We start from the raw sequence: 18112 nt of genomic DNA, 5'->3' as shown, positions 1-18112 counted from the left end.
TTTGTTCTTGATATGTATTTCAGCAATTTTTTCAGCCATTAGAGAAAGATGCACAAAAACTATAGCCCTTTTAAAACGACCAAAAAAAAAAAGTGAGTGGGTTTTTTCTCCCTTTACTGAAAAATATTGTAATTCTTCCTAGTTATCACCAGGTGGCAATATCATAACCTTAAAAGTCTCTGTTTTCTGAAGTAGGGAACAGTTAGCCATGAGGAAGTGATGTATCCCTATGCTGCAACCGTTCCAGGAAACAGTTAGATTACAGTCCTCAGCAAGGTTCAGATTTCCGTCTTACTTCGTCTTTTGTGTACAGAGCTATAGTCAGTGTTGAAAATATTAAACATTAAGCCTCCAGGTTTCCATTTAAATTGTATCATTTAACTCTCCTCTTTTTTTTTTTTTTTTTTTTAAGAACTTGGGTTGTCAAGAATTCATGATGAAGACCCTTTTTTTGTCTCTCTTAGTTGTCTCTGTTCTGCTTCTGGATAGCTTCTCAGAAGTGCAGGGAAGGAAATGGAAAGGTGAAGGTACAACGCAAAACCTGGAAAGTATTGTCATTGGAAGGTGCTATGACTATATTAGAACTGTGAATCCTGCTGTTGGGTAAGTTTTGCTTTTTTATGTTCTGTACAAAATGCTTATTAATCATAAGTCTGATCCTTTTGAAGCAAACATGCTTGTAGCTGTCTGGAAACAAAAAACATTAGCATTGGCAGATGTCATATTACTAAAAGCAGTGTAATTAAGGCAAGATTTTTAACCCTTCAACTTTTTATTTCACACTTCTCACCCTCTCATGCCACAGTGTTCCGTAAGGAGAACACCACACAGAAATGGTGGGGATGGTATTTCTGAAGCACCCAGTCTGACAGTCTTCCTGGGAAGAGGAGCTTTACTGTGCATGCTTTGTGTGTCAGGTCGTGTAAGGAGGAAAGCACCACAATTTGTAGCTATCCTGCGGTGCTGAAAGAGAGGGTTTAGCTCATCCACTTGAAAAATCTAGTGGTAATCAACTGCTGAAGTATGATTACCCACGAACTCTCATTATCTGTGTTAATTACACAGAACTGAAGGTAAGTCAGTCACACACTTTGCTAAAATGACCAGTTTTTTCTGTCTTCTTTACATTGTTTGGGCTTTGTTAAAAAGGAAAAAACTAAGAAGGACACTCTCCTGGAGTTCAGTCCTTCATTTTGCCAGTAAAATTTTTCCTGATCGTTTGAGGAGGTATTTGCAGAGGGGCTCTGGCTGGGTTCCTGAATCGTGGTCTTAAATGGGGTTAGATGATGTTGCATTAATATCAAGCAAATATCACCTTCTTCCCCCAACCTCCCATTTTCAGTTCCTGATGCAAAACAGGAAGATACAGGACTGAAAACAGTTTTGTGGCTTTTAACAAAGTCAAAACAACATGTTTCTTCCTAATAACACTCTTATCGGAAGTATATTGGTTCAAGTTCCCTATGAAAGAAAAAAATCATCCTAATGCCATTAACACAGTACTAAAATTTCAGCTGAACAATTCAAGTTTGGCAAATTTACAAACACATCACAGTGGAAGGTGCCAGTAAACTGTAACTATGGATTTCTACACACTATGATATAATGTGATGTAAACAATGAAAACTTACATCAGTTAATAGTTGTGTAGGTATATCAAGTCTGGCCTTGCAGTAAGCTCTACATAGATAGAGTTCCTGTTGGAGTTAACAGATGTCACTTCGTTTATACCTGAAGCAGGACATGACTAATACAGACCACAGTAAAATTAGCAACATAAAAGATTGTTAGTGTGGAAATCTTAACTTTTTCATTATCTGATTTGGGCTTTTGGAAATGGAAATACCATATTCTTGAAAGTATTTCTATGTGTCTCATGTTTATGACAGTCTTCTGGTCTAATTCCTGTGACATTTTCACAATATAATTTTAAAATTGAGAAGTCTAAACACGTTCCTCAAGTATTTGTGCTCGGAGTAGCATAAAGCCAGGCTGGACATTAGGGCTGAATTAAGGCTCAAAATGGCACTGTAGAAAGAAGAGCTGCGCAATTAATTTCATATTATGTGGGTTGGTTTGGGTTTTTTTTTTTCCCCTTAGGTCTATAATCAAATAGTGTAATCTAAACATAATAGAAATTTCATATTGCACAGGTGCAAAACAGATATTCTAATTATTTATAACCCTCCATTCACTGTTTGTTTCTTAATTGCCCCCAGGCTAGCTTTTACAGAGGCAAAGCCACCTGGATAGGTTTTCCTTCTGAATTTATGTGCAAATAGAGTCATTTTTAAAAAATACTTTGCTGACAGAAAAGAGGCTAGCAAATCATGTCTTTACAGTGCACCACAGTTAAAATATAAAGGTGTTTCTAGAAATATAAGAAAGAACTTTACCTTACGTTAAAACAGAATATGCGAAATGTCAGTTAAAAGAGGCATTTTACAAAATGTTATGGTCATGTAGAAGTGATGGATTGGAATGAAAATCACATTTGAAATTTTCTAATAGGAGTATGCTACATAACACGAATTTTCCTTTAGTGCATTTTCCCCATACTTCTTTATTTGTAGTACATAATGGAACCTTTTTTTTTAAACTAACTAGTATGAAATAAATCTTATACATGACTTATTAGTGTCTATTCAGATTGGAAGGAATTGTCCTGAGCTATAGTCCTTCCTCACCCTGTAGTTTCAAAGAGTATTTTTGCCAGCTAAGAAATTTTGAGTAACAGAGCAGAATAATCCTTTGCATTCACAAGCTGTTCAAACCTGGATGAGAAGGCATGAAGAAAAAAAATGCAATATGTGAATTAATGAGAAAATTGCTGCTGGATTCAAATGTCAAGAAAGATGTAAAGAGTTCAGTTGATCATAACTTACCAGTGCTAGCCTGAATACGTGAGTGCTTACACTAGACAGCTCTTTAGCAGAATGAGACATAAGGGTATACAGTTGCCAGAAGCTAAAGTTTAACAGCTTGATATCAGAAATAGGGTGCAAATCCTTTTATCAAGTAAGGCTATTTAAACATTGGAACTATTGATCAAGGATCATAGTGCATCACTGAAGATTTTCAGATCAAGTTTCCTATTTGCTTAATGATATATTGGTTTGAGTTTGACATTTCTTTTTTCATATAGTTGCTGGAAGCATGACCAGAGATTACTGTGAGAGCATCTGTGGTCTGTTTCCTGCATGGGGGCTGCCTAGCTCATCACAAGGGCTCCTTTAACTTTAAAGTGTCTGTGACATTCAGCATCGAAAAGCAGCTCCTTAAAGAACCTCCCAAGGAGAAGTGCCAGAAGAAAACCCACTGCCTACGGATGACATTAAATGAGCAAAACACTCTAATGGCAAAGTTTGCTTTCCGCAACAGGACTGATGTTGTTCAAGCTGCAGCTTTGCAATTACAGCTGTTTGCCTTAGGAATGCTATATGCACACAAAATACATCATTCTGTTCTGCCGAGTGTTCCTGGCGTAGACATTGTCACAGCATACGTAGGGAAGGTACTGTGGGAAAGCGGTGAAAGTAGCAATTCCCTTTTTAATTACTCCAGGCAGGCTCAGAGCAGTGACAGATGAGATCCTGCAAATCCAGAGAGATAAGACACTTCCGTCCCTAGATAGCCTGTCCTGTCCTTCCCCGGGAGATTACTGTCCCCAGGGCAAGGCTGGCAGAAGGGAACTGTTGAGGTGCACAGCCTAGCATCTTACTTCAGGCCTCCCTTCACAGGCAGTTTAAACATCGAATCCTAACAGTATTCTCGTAGCTATGGCCCAGTGACACTACATGACGGTCCCTGTCCTTGGCCCAGCAGGTAAAGCTGCGTAAGCCCAGGGCACACGTACACAGAGGGCATCTTTTTGTCAAAACCATTATTCTGCCATGGAAACTTTTTGGTAACTCCTTCTGCGTTTGAATCTGACATTTTAAGAGTAATTTTACATTCCAGTGGCTTTGCACATTTAGCTACGCTGCAATTGAAATGGCTTTTTGAATCTGGAAAATTTCAAAGAAAGCTGGGTTTTTTTAGTATTTCAGCAAGCATTTCTATCCATTTTCTGGATAGCAAGCTCCCTGTGTATACTGTACCTTCTAACACTTTTGTTGAAATACTATGTATTTCTAATTCCACATTGTAAATCCTAATATTTTGATTGCTAATCTGCTCCTGTTAGGAGTCAGGAAAAGATAAAGTCTATATGCTTTTCCTGGGTTGTAAGTTTTCTACCACCCTGACCTCAGTTTTCTGTCTTAACCTTTTAGGAGTTTTAATTTGGGAAATTTAAGAAGTTGAGAACAAATTACTTTCTTGCTCTGCTTTGAAAAAACAGTTGTGCTGCTATGTTTTTGTTTCAATGATTACAGTGAGAAGAATTGTTCAGAGATATGGGAAGCTTTTAAAAATGCATTTATTAGCAAGGATCCTTGCAGCATTCTACCTAAGGACTATGAATTATTTATCAACCTGTCATTGCACTCAATTCCGCCTAACAAGGTAACAATTACTAATGTTCTGTTAACAGTCCTGTGACATCCAGCAGAGTTTTCCACAGTTCAAAATTGACCAAGAGTCATTCTGTGGCTGAGTCATGATTCGTTATTTTTGGCCTGTCTGCAGTTTACAAACTAGGGTCAGGCTTGATGGCATTTTTCAGTGTGTTTGGCTGCATTTATTTTGGGCAGTAATTCCCAGCATTTTCTCTATTTTCATACTACAAAGATCCTCCATTTGCCCTGCTGTGCTGGGAGCTCTGTACTAGTCCCTGAACTTCCACTTCCACTCAAGTTTTCCTCAAGTTAGGTGCTCTGCCTGTGAAGACTGTGCCTGCTATTGTCTTTTGCTTCTGCTCCTCACAGCCAAGTCTCAGGGCAGTGACATGTTAAACACTGACATGTTAAATAAGAATAAGCAGAAATGAGATAGGATGCCGTTATATGCTAGAAAACAGAAAGGGCTTGATGTGTTGGCAATTGCAGACAACCGTGAAAGTGCAAAAAAGACTGCTGTTCATGCCATCATATCGCATCCAAATGTGTGCTTTGGCCTTCTCTAAAAGGTGCTTTAAAGCAGTTTTTCCTCTAGCACAATTATTCCTTATCTCTGAAGGATACAAGATAAACCAACAGATACTCATTTCAAAATAGCTTAATTCAAGAGTTTTGCAAACACAGAAATAACAGCTAGATGTATGATTTTTTCACACCATCAGCCAACATAGCAGTGTGAGAGAATTCTGGGAAGATGTGTCTGGCTTATAAATATCTGTCTTCCCTTTTTTTTTCCCCTTTTCTTAAATCTGTCTGCCAAGGAAGGCAAAGCTAGGCTTACCTGTATTTAATATAGGTGTATATCCATTCCCATCATGGTAGGAATGCCTCTCAAGCCTCTAGTGACCAGAGTTTACAACACCATAAAAAAAATTAAAATTGTTCCTCTAAAGAGATAGCTAATGTTTCTGGTCATTAGCTTGATTTTGAAAGAAATACCAAAACATGTTTTAAATTGTTTTCAACACTCCGTAATCTCATTGTGTTCATTTCTTCTCTATTTTTTTTTTAATATAGTCACTCTTCTGGGAAAACAATCAGCTGCTAGTCAATAGCTTTTCTGCCAGAGGCCGTCGCTACATGACTCTGGGTGATACTCTGTTTGGCTTCTTTGCAGATTTTCTAAACTGGTGTGGGCAGGCAAACAGCGCTGGTAAGACGAGGAGTGCTATATTAAACATCTGGGGAACCATAAATGCAGAGTGACTGACTGCTGTTTTCTAGAGGAGCTAATTTTAGTCTTAACCCAGGAAAAATCAGGGATAGCTTCACTGTCTCATTCTCTCCTGTTTCGCGTGAATATTTAACACTGCAGCCAGGGCAGCACACAGGGAAGTCTAAAGAGTGCTGCACAGGAGATAAACCTCCTTCTCAGTCCTCTGAACATGGAGTGGTCTGCATCCCCCAGCTATAGAGTTTGAGCCGTTGCAGCTAAATTACTGAACCCACAGAATGTCACTGTTTGCGTAAACTGCAAAGGATGAAAAATGATAGAAAAAACTCACAAATGTCAGCTTTCAGTGTTATATCAGACCATCTTGTATGTTCAGTGAGTAATGCGCAAATACGTTTAATTGCTTTCTAAGGTCACTTTTTACGGTCATTATATCTCTAATAGCACAAATCACCTAAGGTCACTTTTTACGGTCATTATTATATCTCTAATAGCACAAATCATGTGCCTTCCTACAGGACTGGACTATGAATCCTGCCCTACCACAGAGGAATGTGAAAACAACGCGGTGGAATCTTTCTGGAGGATGGCCTCGATCACAGTAAATAGTGCATTAGTGCTGATTTCATACGTTAAATAGTGGGTCCTGGGTGGTTCGGGAGAACATCGCCGGATCTAAACAGATTTAAGTCTGGAACTGTTCTAGATTATTTCCTCTGATACACATACACTTTTTTAGACTGGGTACAGTGCTTTAGCAAGAAAAACCTAATTTTAGCTACATAGACCACCTCAGCTGGTGGACAAAAAGCTGGACACGAGCTGGCAGTGTGCGCTGGCAGCCCAGAAACCCAACCGTATCCTGGGCTGTATCTGGAGAAGTGTGGCCAGCAGGTTGAGGGACAGGATTCTCGCCCTCTACTCTGCTCTTGTGAGACCCCACCTGGAGAGCTGCGTCCAGCTGTGGAACCCTCAACATCAGAAGGATATAGACCGGTGGGAGCAAGTCCAGAGGAGGCCCCGAAGATGCGCAGAGGGCTGGAGCACCTCTGCTATGGGGACAGGCTGAGAGAGTTGGGCTTGTTCAGCCTGGAGAAGAGGAGGCTCTGGGGAGACCTTATAGCACCTTCCAGTACCGGAAGGGGCTACAAGGAAGCTGGGGGGGACTTTTTACAAGGGCCTGTAGTGACAGGACAAGGGGTAACGGGTTTAAATTGAAAGAGGGGAGGTTTAGATTAGATATCAGGAAGAAATTCTTCCCAGAGAGGGTGATGAAGCACAGGAACAAGTTGCCCAGAGAAGCTGTGGATGCCCCATCCCTGGAAGTGTTCAAGGCCAGGCTGGATGCGGCTTTGAGCAACCTGGTCTAGTGGAAGGTGTCCCTGCCCATGGCAGGGGGGTTGGAACTAGGTGGTCTTTAAGGTCCCTTCCAACCCAAACCATGCTGTGATTCTAGATAATGTGTTAAAATTCTCTGTTAGCTTTGGTAATGTATATTAAGCATATACTAAGCAGAATAAGCACACTAACTGTCTACTGAATACAGGTCCTAAGCAAGATCTTACAGCCTTTATGCACGGATCAAACCCAACACAGAGTGCCAAAATGCTTTCTTCCTATGATGAAGAAAACTATAGGTTTGAGAAGACAGTTTGAGAAGATGCATAGGATTCTTGTCCTCTCGACTGCAGTGACCTGCTAGGAGCTAGTTTGATATTATTTTCACAATTCTGATACTCTTCTTGGTAAAATTCTTTCCTTGGTCATTGTTGCTTGCAATACAATACCAAGTCATATGACAAATCTGTAAGATGAGTTCTGAACAGAAATTGTTATGTATTGCAGTATGCACAGCACAGTTCTGGGGTGATACATGTCTTGTTGAATGGTTCTTCAGTCGGAGGAGCTTATCCAGATCCAGGGTAAGAAAACTGACTTATTTATGTGTACAAGGTCTGATGCCTGCAAAAATATAAATGGTCAACCAGTTGTTTGGGTCTTCTGTTGCATAAAGTATGAGAATTGTAGCTGTAAGAGCCTGTTACAGCAAAGCCTGCTGGATTGTGGGGACAACTGTTAATTGTCCACAGCTAGGAATTAACATGAAATGGATGGAAACAGTCCTTTTGACTCCTGCATTTTACAAACTGCTGTGGCAAGCAGGATAAATGTTCTTTGAAAGCCACCTTCAAGTCAGCCAACGTACTGTGGCAAAATGTGTATGTCTTCAAAAAGATGAGCATTACAAAATTTCTATTCAGGGGCATCTCCAAGGAGAGGACGTTCTTACAAGAACTGTAGCCTCTGTCAGGCCTAGGAACAAACTTGCTAAGTTCTATAGGGAAGGTGCTTTGTCCTGCTATTTCTCCGTGACCAAGAGAGGAGGCAGTTTGAGATCCATTGTGGCTTAAGAAAGCAAAAAAGCTCATCGAGAAGGTTAATAGCAAGGATTAGCTTCCTATTCTCCTTGTTCCCTTGTATATTAAGGACAGGTGTGTTTTCCCTGACTTAAAGTGTACTACTATGCAGAGGCTCATCTAAGCTTTAAAATTCATTGTAAAAGTACACCCTTAAGAACTTCTACTGAATATGTGGCTTAGTGACAGCCTACCTTTGATGAAAAATACATCTTTCCTTACCTCAGCAACTGTCTTGTCCATGGCAGATCAAAAAAACATCTTTTATAAGTCTGTAGAAAAGATCCTCCTCCTGTGTGCTCACTGAGGACTAAAAATTGTCAGTGAAAATATTGATTTTATCCCCAGATAGGAGAGAAGCCAGAACCTTCTGTGCCAAAACACCTACCTACTTACCTCCATCCTCCAAAAAAGTGCATCTCTGAAGACAGCTTTCAGCTAATCAAGAAGACTTATATGGTCTCCTTGGGTTAGTCAGGTGGTCAGCTGAGATTGAGCCTTCTGCAGATGACAATACCTGAGAGCTGGCCAATGCTCAGAACCCAGTATGGATTCTTTATTTCAGAAACAGATTCCTTATTTCTGTTAATTTACAGATTCCTTATTTCAGAAACTTCTTACACATAAATTAATTCCACTAGTTTCCTGAGTTGCCTCTTTGGAGGTAACATGACCAGCGAAATCTCCACCATTAAAGATAGCCTGCCAAGAAAAAACCACAAAGCCAGTCACTTCACCTGTTTTCTTTGCTGCATTTCTTTGTTTCTGGTCTATTTATGACTGATTTGCTTAAGAGATCTTGTTTGAAAGTGGCCTAGAGTTAAATAGTTAATAGCAGAATGTAATCTGAAAGATCCATCTGTATTCCTAAACGTCTCTTTGGCCTGTTTCCAAGAATTTCAAAGCAACTTCCAAAGTTTATCCTGCGTTCAAGTTTGTACACTTAAATCATCATTGTCACCTGCTACTATTTCAGTTAAGATTTATTTCTCTTCACTGCAAAATAACTTTCCTCATTCACACAATAGGAATGTAGTTGGCAGACTTCTTTAATAATATTAGTCCATTCAAAAACTGGTTTACTGAAGTCAATTGTACCTTGTTCCTCCACAGTTTCTGATTCCTTTAGTTAGTGCTTCCTTTATATTTTAGAGGAAGTTTTTGCTGGCAGTCACACATGCATGAATGAGCAAATCAGATAAAAATAACTGGAATCTATTTTTGTTCATATTTTCACTATGCCTTTAGGACAGTCTTGGACACCTTGGACAGGCAGGCAAACCTTGCTGTTGCTACTACTGGTCTCTGGTTAGCCACTGCTGTACCAGACTTGACCAGACAGGGCAACTGTTGGTGTCATCCTCATGTTCCTTTTCTCCAGAAGTTTACATTAACTTCATGAACAGGTCTCAGCTGACTGCCAACAGACACTGACCACCACCACATGCCTTGTGCTTCCATGCACAGATTAGATTAGATATAAAGAAAAAATTCTTCACGGAGGGCGGGGTGAAGCACTGGAAAAGGTTGCCCAGAGAAGCTGTGGATGCCCCATCCCTGGAAGTGTTCAAGGCCAGGCTGGATGAGGCTTTGAGCAACCTGGTCTAGTGGAAGGTGTCCCTGCCCATGGCAGGGCAGTAATGATCCTTAAGGTCCGTTCCAACCCAAACCGTTCTATGATTCTATGATTTAGTTGCCATTTTATTATCTTGTTTTATTTCTTATTTAAATACCCATCAAAGTCAATTTACTCAAAGCAATAAAGTGGAAGATTCCCTAGGCTAGGGATGGACATGTCTAAAAGTTTCTCCTTTATGGGCTTATAGATCCTAGTCAAATATTTCATGTTCCTGTTGCTGTGATTTTTTACCTAAAAATATATTTGTCTTGTCGCTGTTGTTATTTTTTTATTTAAAGCACAATTGTATTTTGTCTAAAATCAATAAATACGAGAATGACCTTTTTTGGGTTTTTTTACTATTGAATGATTTTTGTTTAGTTTTTGCATTTTTTAAAGTTCACTTCATTCTAGTTCACCTCTAAGTTGTAATTTTTTTTTTCAGCTGAGCCCCTCTAAGATGAAGAATATCAAAACATAACTTCTGATTAAATGCCTTTGACGTTTGAGGACATTCAGAATGTGAATCAGATTTTTTTCTACTCTGTGTTGAGTCTGATTGTAATCAGAAGATATAAATGTAAAATCAGCAAGCCCATACCCTACAGCATGATCAGAGCCTTCATTAATGCAAAGGGGAAAAAAGGATTACTTATTTTTCATGTTCTTTAGAGTTCTAAAAATTTGTTTCTTGAATCAGTTTTTTTGCAGATTATGAAATACCTAATCTCCAGAAAGACAAAATTTCACAAATTGTCATCTGGGTTGTGGATGATATTGAAGGACCAGATACGTAAGTTAACGTCTTCCAAAAAACTTAATTTCTCCTTTTTGGACCTGTCTTTAAAATTTCACCTTGGAATTCTCTTTGATTGTATTTGCATAGCAGTTAAACTAAAAATATTTTAGACTCTTTTACTAACACTGAAAGCACACCCTGCCATTCCCAAAGAGTATAGAAATACCAGAGTTAGACAAAATAGAAATAAATTCTAATATTATGTCTGGAATCCACTCTTGGTTAGATGTGTGTGTGTGTGTGTGTGTGTGTGTGTGTATCTCAGACCTTGAGTGAAGATATAGCACGTACAGTTTTATGTGTCAGTCTGAATTTCAGATTAAATGCTGACAAGAAATATTTCATTCTCCTTGCTATATACATTCTTTTCATTTTCACCTATCTTAACTGTTTGAAAATTAGTAGAAGCAGAGAAATACAACCAAAGGGCTCGTTTTCTCTCAACACTTAAAATCAATCCAATAATAAAATGTAAGCTTTAAAAAGCTCTAGCTTTGCTGATAATTTAAACCAACAAACAAAACAGAACAGACCAGTCCAAACAGGATAGCCTGTTGGTACACAGCCAAACACCAAGTGAAAATTTTCAACAAAAACATAATGGAAAATGGAATCTGAAGTTAAAAAAAATGAAATCACTAGGCCAGAAATTATGCCTGGTTTGGGACTGATTAAAGGAATTAAAGATTTAAATAATATAATCATTATAACTTTTGTGGGGGTCCCTGCAAATGGACACAGATGAATAGGGGATAGATGAACAGAGGAGGTCAGTTTTACCCCAACCATCTGTGGGGTCCTTGCACTTTATTATAACATGGTGGCACTTCATTGGTCTTAAAACTGCCCTGGCTGAAGAGGGACAGAGAAACGGGCCCAGATGTTACCATATCCCCCACTGGTGGCTGAATCCCTGGTGTCATCTGCATTCTTAGGAACGTGAGGCTCCTGCTGTTGCTACTCAACGCTTTTTAGTTCATTTTGTGTCATTTCGCTTTCACATCTCATCTCTTCTATTTCCTACCTCCTTCTGCTTCTCTTCCATTCAGCTGTGGCATGACCAACCCAGACCACATGTTTTACCATAGTGCTGTGGAGTCTACAAAGCATAGTGTAGATTAGGGTTTCTCAGCCTCTCTCTTTAAACCAAAGACTCATACCCTTTTGGGAAAAAAAACCCCAACCCCCCCCCAAAAAACCCAAAAACATACAGCTTACCTTTGCTAAAGTTGCCCTTATTACAAAGAAAAATTAAGTCAAGCCCTGAATGTTAATTTATCTTTCAGTTAATGGATGCATGGGCATTTTTGTGTATTTTTATTTATTGGTTTTTACAATGATTTTGTTGGTCCCTGTATGATTCTTTAGAGTTGAGTATTTACTGACCAATGGGCAACTAGCACTGGCCTTAATACTTGACAGTGGTGCAAGTTTTAGAGGTCTCAGTAGGTTCTGTACTTTGATGAACTTTCTTTTGCAAATCAGACCACAAATTAAAAAAATCAGTGCTAGACACAGAAGCTGCATTTAGGATTGGTTTTGGGTTGGTGTTTTTTTTTTTCTTTCCTTGTGTTTTTCTATCGTTCTGTATTCAAGAGAGAGGGCAAGCTTCGAACAAGAACAATTCTATTTTATTATAATCCACTTACTGTGTAAAGACAGCTAGCATCAATTTTAGCACCACCTAAATAGCTGCCAAAGAATATTAAAAATGAAACACTCACTATTTTACAAAACTCTTTAGCTCCTTTTCTGTTTGTCTAGTGAAATATTAAAGGTGGGAATATTGGTTAATAGAATCTGCCAATGCTACGCTGGCTGGAGCAATCTTCCAGTCTGTGCAAACAGAGTATAAAATGTTAAACAACTGTAAGCAAAGGAAACATTATAAATAGCAATGTTCACCAGTTTTCTGTAGGTGTTAAGGAATATAGAAGAGGCAAAGTGGTAGGGATTTACTTTGCTAATTCCATCAAGTTCACCAAAAGAAATTAGATAATAAAAGACTTGTAATAACATTAAAATCCTTTCTCACAGAGATTCCTGTGGAACTCATACCGTAAAGGTATTAGAAAACAGGCTGAAAACCCTTGGTTATGATGTCACCTGCACTGACAATTACAAGTAAGTGAAATCATTAATCTGGTGTATTTACAGAAGCACCTCATCTATTTTAAATGGTTTCTTACCTCTCGATACTTAAGAGCCATTAAAGAGCCGTTAATGTTATGTCTTCAGTAAGAGACTGAGATGTTGGAGGGGTGATGTCTCATTTTTCAGGCGTAGCATTTTTCAGCCATGAACTGAGCAAAACTGTACACCATATTGTATAATCTTATAATTATGTGGAACATTCCACTTACCCAGTGTCAGACACAGAAGATGGCCTTATATCCCAATTCACTGTAAAATATTTGGATTGAAAATCTCAACAACAGTTAAAAACACTAATGAATGTCTGCAGAATCACTAGTTCAGAATTCACAGTAGATTGTAAGATAAATACAACTGAAGGAAAGCTTTAGACATGATAACACTGTTGAGTTTGTTTCATTTTTTCTTTTGTTTTCCTCAGTTTTCTGCTTGAAAAATGCTAAATACAATGATATCTTCACAGGTCTGTAGTGTTCTTACTCTGCCTGGATTATCCTGATGATTCTAAGTGTACCCTTTCATCGTAAGTAAAAGAAGTTCAATCCATCCTCAGTGTCATTACAACCAAATAAATAATGCAGAAGGCAACAATTTGACAGATTCCACCTCTATCATCTATTATATATCACCCATATGCAATATACAATACTCTTGAATTTATTACTTACTGGGTATTGAGTAAGCAGTTTCTGTCCACAAATTGTGCACAATTGTCTGTGAGCACCTGCTATTCAAAATGAGGCTTTAATCAGCTCTCATCAATCATGGAATCACACTGCATGTCACTGATGGTATGCAAGAAGTTTGTAAATATCAGTGTTCTGATGCAAAATCTATTACAAACTTGAAATTGCTTTCCTTAATATTCTTCCTTGAGTAATGAAATTGTAGGTCAAATGTTAACAGATCTAAAGGACCTTTCTCCAGCTACCTGACCTTTCAGTTCCAAATTTTGAGGAAGTTTTTCTTTAATCTTCCATTTTGTGTTCAAATCCAATTTCTATATTTTCATGTATTTACCTTGGGCTGGTAGGTTATCTGCAGAGAACGCAGATCACACCCAAGTTACAACTTTTCTTAATTAGCAAGCATCACTCTCAAACTAGGTTTTAATAGTTCCCCTTCCTATCCATATTTCTCTATATTATATAGAAGATTAAACTGATTTATGATATATTTCAGTGAATTTACACTAAAGATGACTGTTTTCAATTGTGGCTAAGTTTCTTAATCTATATGCTGTTGCATGTGTAGGTACATATAAGGTACTTAAATATACGATTATGAAAACTTCCTCACAGTTTGGAAAATTGCAGGATACATAGATGCATAGTTGTTGTTCTCTAGTTATATTATTTTAATGCATAATCCATACATTTGACCACATCCTATCTCGTACTGCCCTTGCTGCCCCAGTTTAAGCGTCTGCAAATCTTTTGTATATTAATACCTATGTAATACTGCAGTGATAACTTCTGCTGTGAAAAACCTGATTTGTTGTCCCTGGTTATGGCAGCAGAGAGGTGCAACTCCTACTTGCTTGCCTCTGGTTGTGTGGCAGTAATGCTTCATGCAGTGGAGAAAAGGAGGTGTGTATCACTTTCTGTAGCATATGTTCAGTTTATAATAAACCGTTACTGAGAAAGTGAGTATTCGCTGTTCCTGCTGGTCACTGAAAGCTTTTACTCATCTTGTCATGCAACATTTATTCTTACATCCAAATTATATCCCAGCGCCAACCTCTAAATGTTTGATTTAAACAGTGACATTTTAGATATCACTCATACCTCCAAACTCATTCAAGGCAGTAGATCACAGAACAGGCTTCCAGGCCTGTTAAGGCATTTTTTTGTTATTACAGACAAATGGCATGGTGGATGAAAACTAATTTTTTATTTATTGTGAACCCTTAACAGAAGGTTTTTCTCTTCTCTTGTCTCAGGCCTTAAACCATTTCCCTCAAAGTTTTGTGATGTGGGTACATTCCTCAGCTGAGGAAATGTGGATGAAAAGGCTTTTGGAAACCATTAATGTCTTTTTCTTTCACCTAAGGGATAAGCATACCAGTTCGCCAGTAATACCACATAGCACTTGCAGTATGTAAGCAGGGGAGCCACCACCCCTCCCTCTCCATCCATGCTGGTACTTAACAAAAATCACATACATATTCTCAGCACCAGTCTCATACTCACCTGGGGTAACTACTAAGTAACTCAGCTGTGCTCATCCTCCTTAGGAGAAGTTTCCTTGCTTCTTGCCTTCCTGAGCCCTTTATTCCCTCCTGCATGCATCACAATGTAATAGCCGTGATTCACTGCATATCTATGCTAACCCTAATCAAGACAGAGCTTCCCAATCTCAATGCTACCATTTCCTCCCCCTGAAATTTAAGTAGCTGAAATACTTGAAGCTAATGAATACTTCCACTCTTCCCCAAATCACTTACTTCTCTGCAGTAAATAGCATCTCCATTGAAATCAGCTGCCCTTTCAGAAAGAGCTTCAACAGATGTGTATAAATTATTTGATGATTATCTTCTAGATCTGCTTTCTCTGTGGATGGATCCCTGCTCTCTGATGGTTCATTAACTGGCATGGGAGGAGTTTGGTCAGTAGTGGTATCGCTATGAAGAGCTTCCTTTGCGCAGCGTGTGCTCAGCGTACACACGTTACGTTTCCATACTTCTGTAATGAATAGTGAGAGTAGGCACGTGGGCTCCAAATCACCTCCCTTCTCCATGGCTGTTTGCTGTTACAAGACTGCTAGCTGGCTTCTCAGCCTCTGAAGAGTCATGTCCCACACCCAAAATCATCAGAGTGGTGCAAGTGATTTTTTTTTGTTACGGCAGCTCCTGTTACATCAGCAAAGCAAAGGCGAGAGCTGTGTCAGAGTAGCATAGGGATGGCTTGAAGGTGCTGTAAGGTACTTGGAGCTTCTTGGGTAGTGACAGAGCCCCCTAACTCCTCTCCAGACTGTGTTCCTGCCGAGTCAAAATGCAGACTGGCTTGTTAAGTTGACACCCTGGCATTTGAAGTTGTAAGTAAAACAATACCCACTAGATGGCAGAACTGGCTCACAAACAGACGCAGAAAGGCGCCAGATGCAACCTCTTCGTAGTGGTATTTATAACTTGCATTAATGCAATGTCAGGGAGATTTAGCAGTGGATTTGGGTACTGTTGTATGAAGTGCTGTAAAAATGTAGATCTCTAGATCTCTTCTCTGTCTAGAAGAGCCCTGTAAAATCTCAAGCATGAGGCCAGAGACAGTAAATGGATGTGGAGAGACAAGGAGGCTCAGGTGTTGAGGTAGAAAGGCGTGTTCCTAGGGCTTTGCACAGATACCCCGTTTGTAAAATAATGACAGCCCAAAGGAATCTGGTGGTGAGCTCTTACAAAGAAACTTCTAACTTAGCACTTGGACTGCAAACTTCATCCTTGGCACAATCCCTTGATATTTAAAAGAATCCTAACTCAGCTCTGTGCTGTGAACATCCTGTTTGTTTTCTTTTCTTCAGATCTGCACCAGCAGCACAAAGAGGACCTGTGTCTTCAGACAGAGGAGGCAGCTGGAACAAGCTCATGTTTGTTTCTTTCGCAGGCTTTTTGTTCAGATTTGCTTTAGTGTACTAAGTTAATCAACTGAATCCATATCCTCTGTTTGCCTTAGCTGGCTATAAATTTGGCTTTAACTAACTTCTAACTGCAATTTCACCCTACTTCTGGGACTGGCAAAACTGTGTATCAAAACCCTGCAGACCCAACTATGTTCAATATTAAAAATTATTCTACTGCCTCTAGAAAGCCTCACCCTCCATTTCCTTTCCTTGAATAGAAGAAATCCATGGCTATTTCCTCATCCTTATTCTCCAGAATTAAAGTTCCCGTTCACATATTTCAGAAAGAAAAGTGAAACTATGCCTGTCATACATCTCCCACACATCTTGTTCGTAAAAACAGTCCTAGCATTTGGCCTTGGAATCTAAGTGTCTGAATATTTTGTCTTGGGAAGGGGAAATATGAATTCAGATGAGAGAGAGCTTAGGTTGCTTACTTGGTACAAGATATAAGGAGTGAAAAAGTGGAAATATTAAAATAATTTTTATAAGTGATCCCGTACTTGGGCCAAACTTAACTGAAACTATCGTACAGTGAGATTCTGGCTTGCATACTTGCATATGGTATTTTAGCACATACTATCAATTGCTTTGTCAGCCACATAGCTGTTCCTCAGCTGGCTGTTCCCTAGCCACTGGATAGCTAATAGTCAGGAATACCAGGTCTAGAAGGCTCCATGGGTTTTCCACCATGATGTGATGGTTGATCACCAGGATGTGATTTATGGCATATCAGATTCAGGCAAGAACGTGCCAAGTCAGACATCTGCCCACTTGCAGTGAACTCAGTAAACACCCTTCAGTATACACTGAGAGCAGATGCCCCCTTGAAGGTCTTGTGAGTTACTTCTGTGGATTACCTAAGTGTTCCAGCTAGATGCTCCTCTAAACCACCAAGACATCCAGTTACCAAGATGACACATAAATATTTGGAAAAATATTTCTAATTTAAGTATAATTTTATTGCACATTCTCTGTTAGCTTCTGTATTATTTATTTGTGTTTTTATTAGCTCAAACTAAAATAGGATATTCCTGTTATCTCAGTGCATCTGATTTAGGTCTTCATAGTAGATTAACTTCCTTTCAGTCACTGGTACACTATATCATGTTGTATGTTCAAAAGATAAAATATCTAAAATATGCTGCTTTGCTTATTTGTCTGGTTTCCATTCCTTTCATAATCTTTAATTTAGTTTTAATGCAAATTCCCTTATATTACATACATAGTTGCCTGGGTTTAGGTTCCAGCTTGAAGAATTATTGTGTCTGTTTCAGACACTTGCAGAAGTACTGAAATCAGAAGTTACAGACTATTTAAAATCTGGGCTGTATTACACCTCAAAATTGTTCCCTACCTATGCTGAAACATTAGTCCTTTGATTAGGTCCTTCAACAACCTCATAATTTTTACTGCTTGTTTGATGCTGTCCTTAATAGCAGCTGTCAAGGGAGGCATCTGTTTGTAACACAGACAAAGCTCAGATAACTAAACCCAGGCAATTTTGATCAGTCACCTATTTGTCCCCAGCAGGTTGCATCATGACACATTTTGGACCACAGGCTGTAGAGAGAGTACATAGAGGCTCACAGATAGGTGTCCAACCTGTCGCTTGGCCTAGACTTGTCCTACCCACTGGCCTGTGTATTCTAGCGTGTCCGGGATTCAGACAATAGCTTAATATCATTAACAAGCCATATGCCTCTTAGGCAACTTCCATCCACAAGCCAAGCATCCCAGCTGGCCAACCTTTGCTTTCCAGCCTATGAAAGCTTT

General features: G+C 39.1%; 1 protein-coding gene across 1 annotated transcript; it reads left to right on the top strand.

The window, feature by feature from the left end:
* Positions 1-376: 376 nt before the first annotated feature.
* BST1 (bone marrow stromal cell antigen 1) lies at positions 377-16455 on the top strand. The gene is made up of 9 exons (XM_010150773.1): positions 377-603; positions 4377-4506; positions 5577-5712; positions 6252-6334; positions 7579-7655; positions 10469-10561; positions 12605-12691; positions 13185-13244; positions 16238-16455. Exons 1-9 carry the CDS (start codon positions 434-436, stop codon positions 16350-16352), a joined length of 951 nt encoding a protein of 316 aa, XP_010149075.1. The 5' UTR covers positions 377-433; the 3' UTR covers positions 16353-16455.
* Positions 16456-18112: the final 1657 nt, after the last annotated feature.

Source organism: Eurypyga helias, unplaced genomic scaffold, assembly GCF_000690775.1.
Source record: "Eurypyga helias isolate BGI_N326 unplaced genomic scaffold, ASM69077v1 scaffold25844, whole genome shotgun sequence".
NCBI lineage: Eukaryota > Metazoa > Chordata > Aves > Eurypygiformes > Eurypygidae > Eurypyga > Eurypyga helias.
Note: the sequence above shows the minus strand (reverse complement) of the source record. Positions and strands in the feature narration are given on the sequence as shown.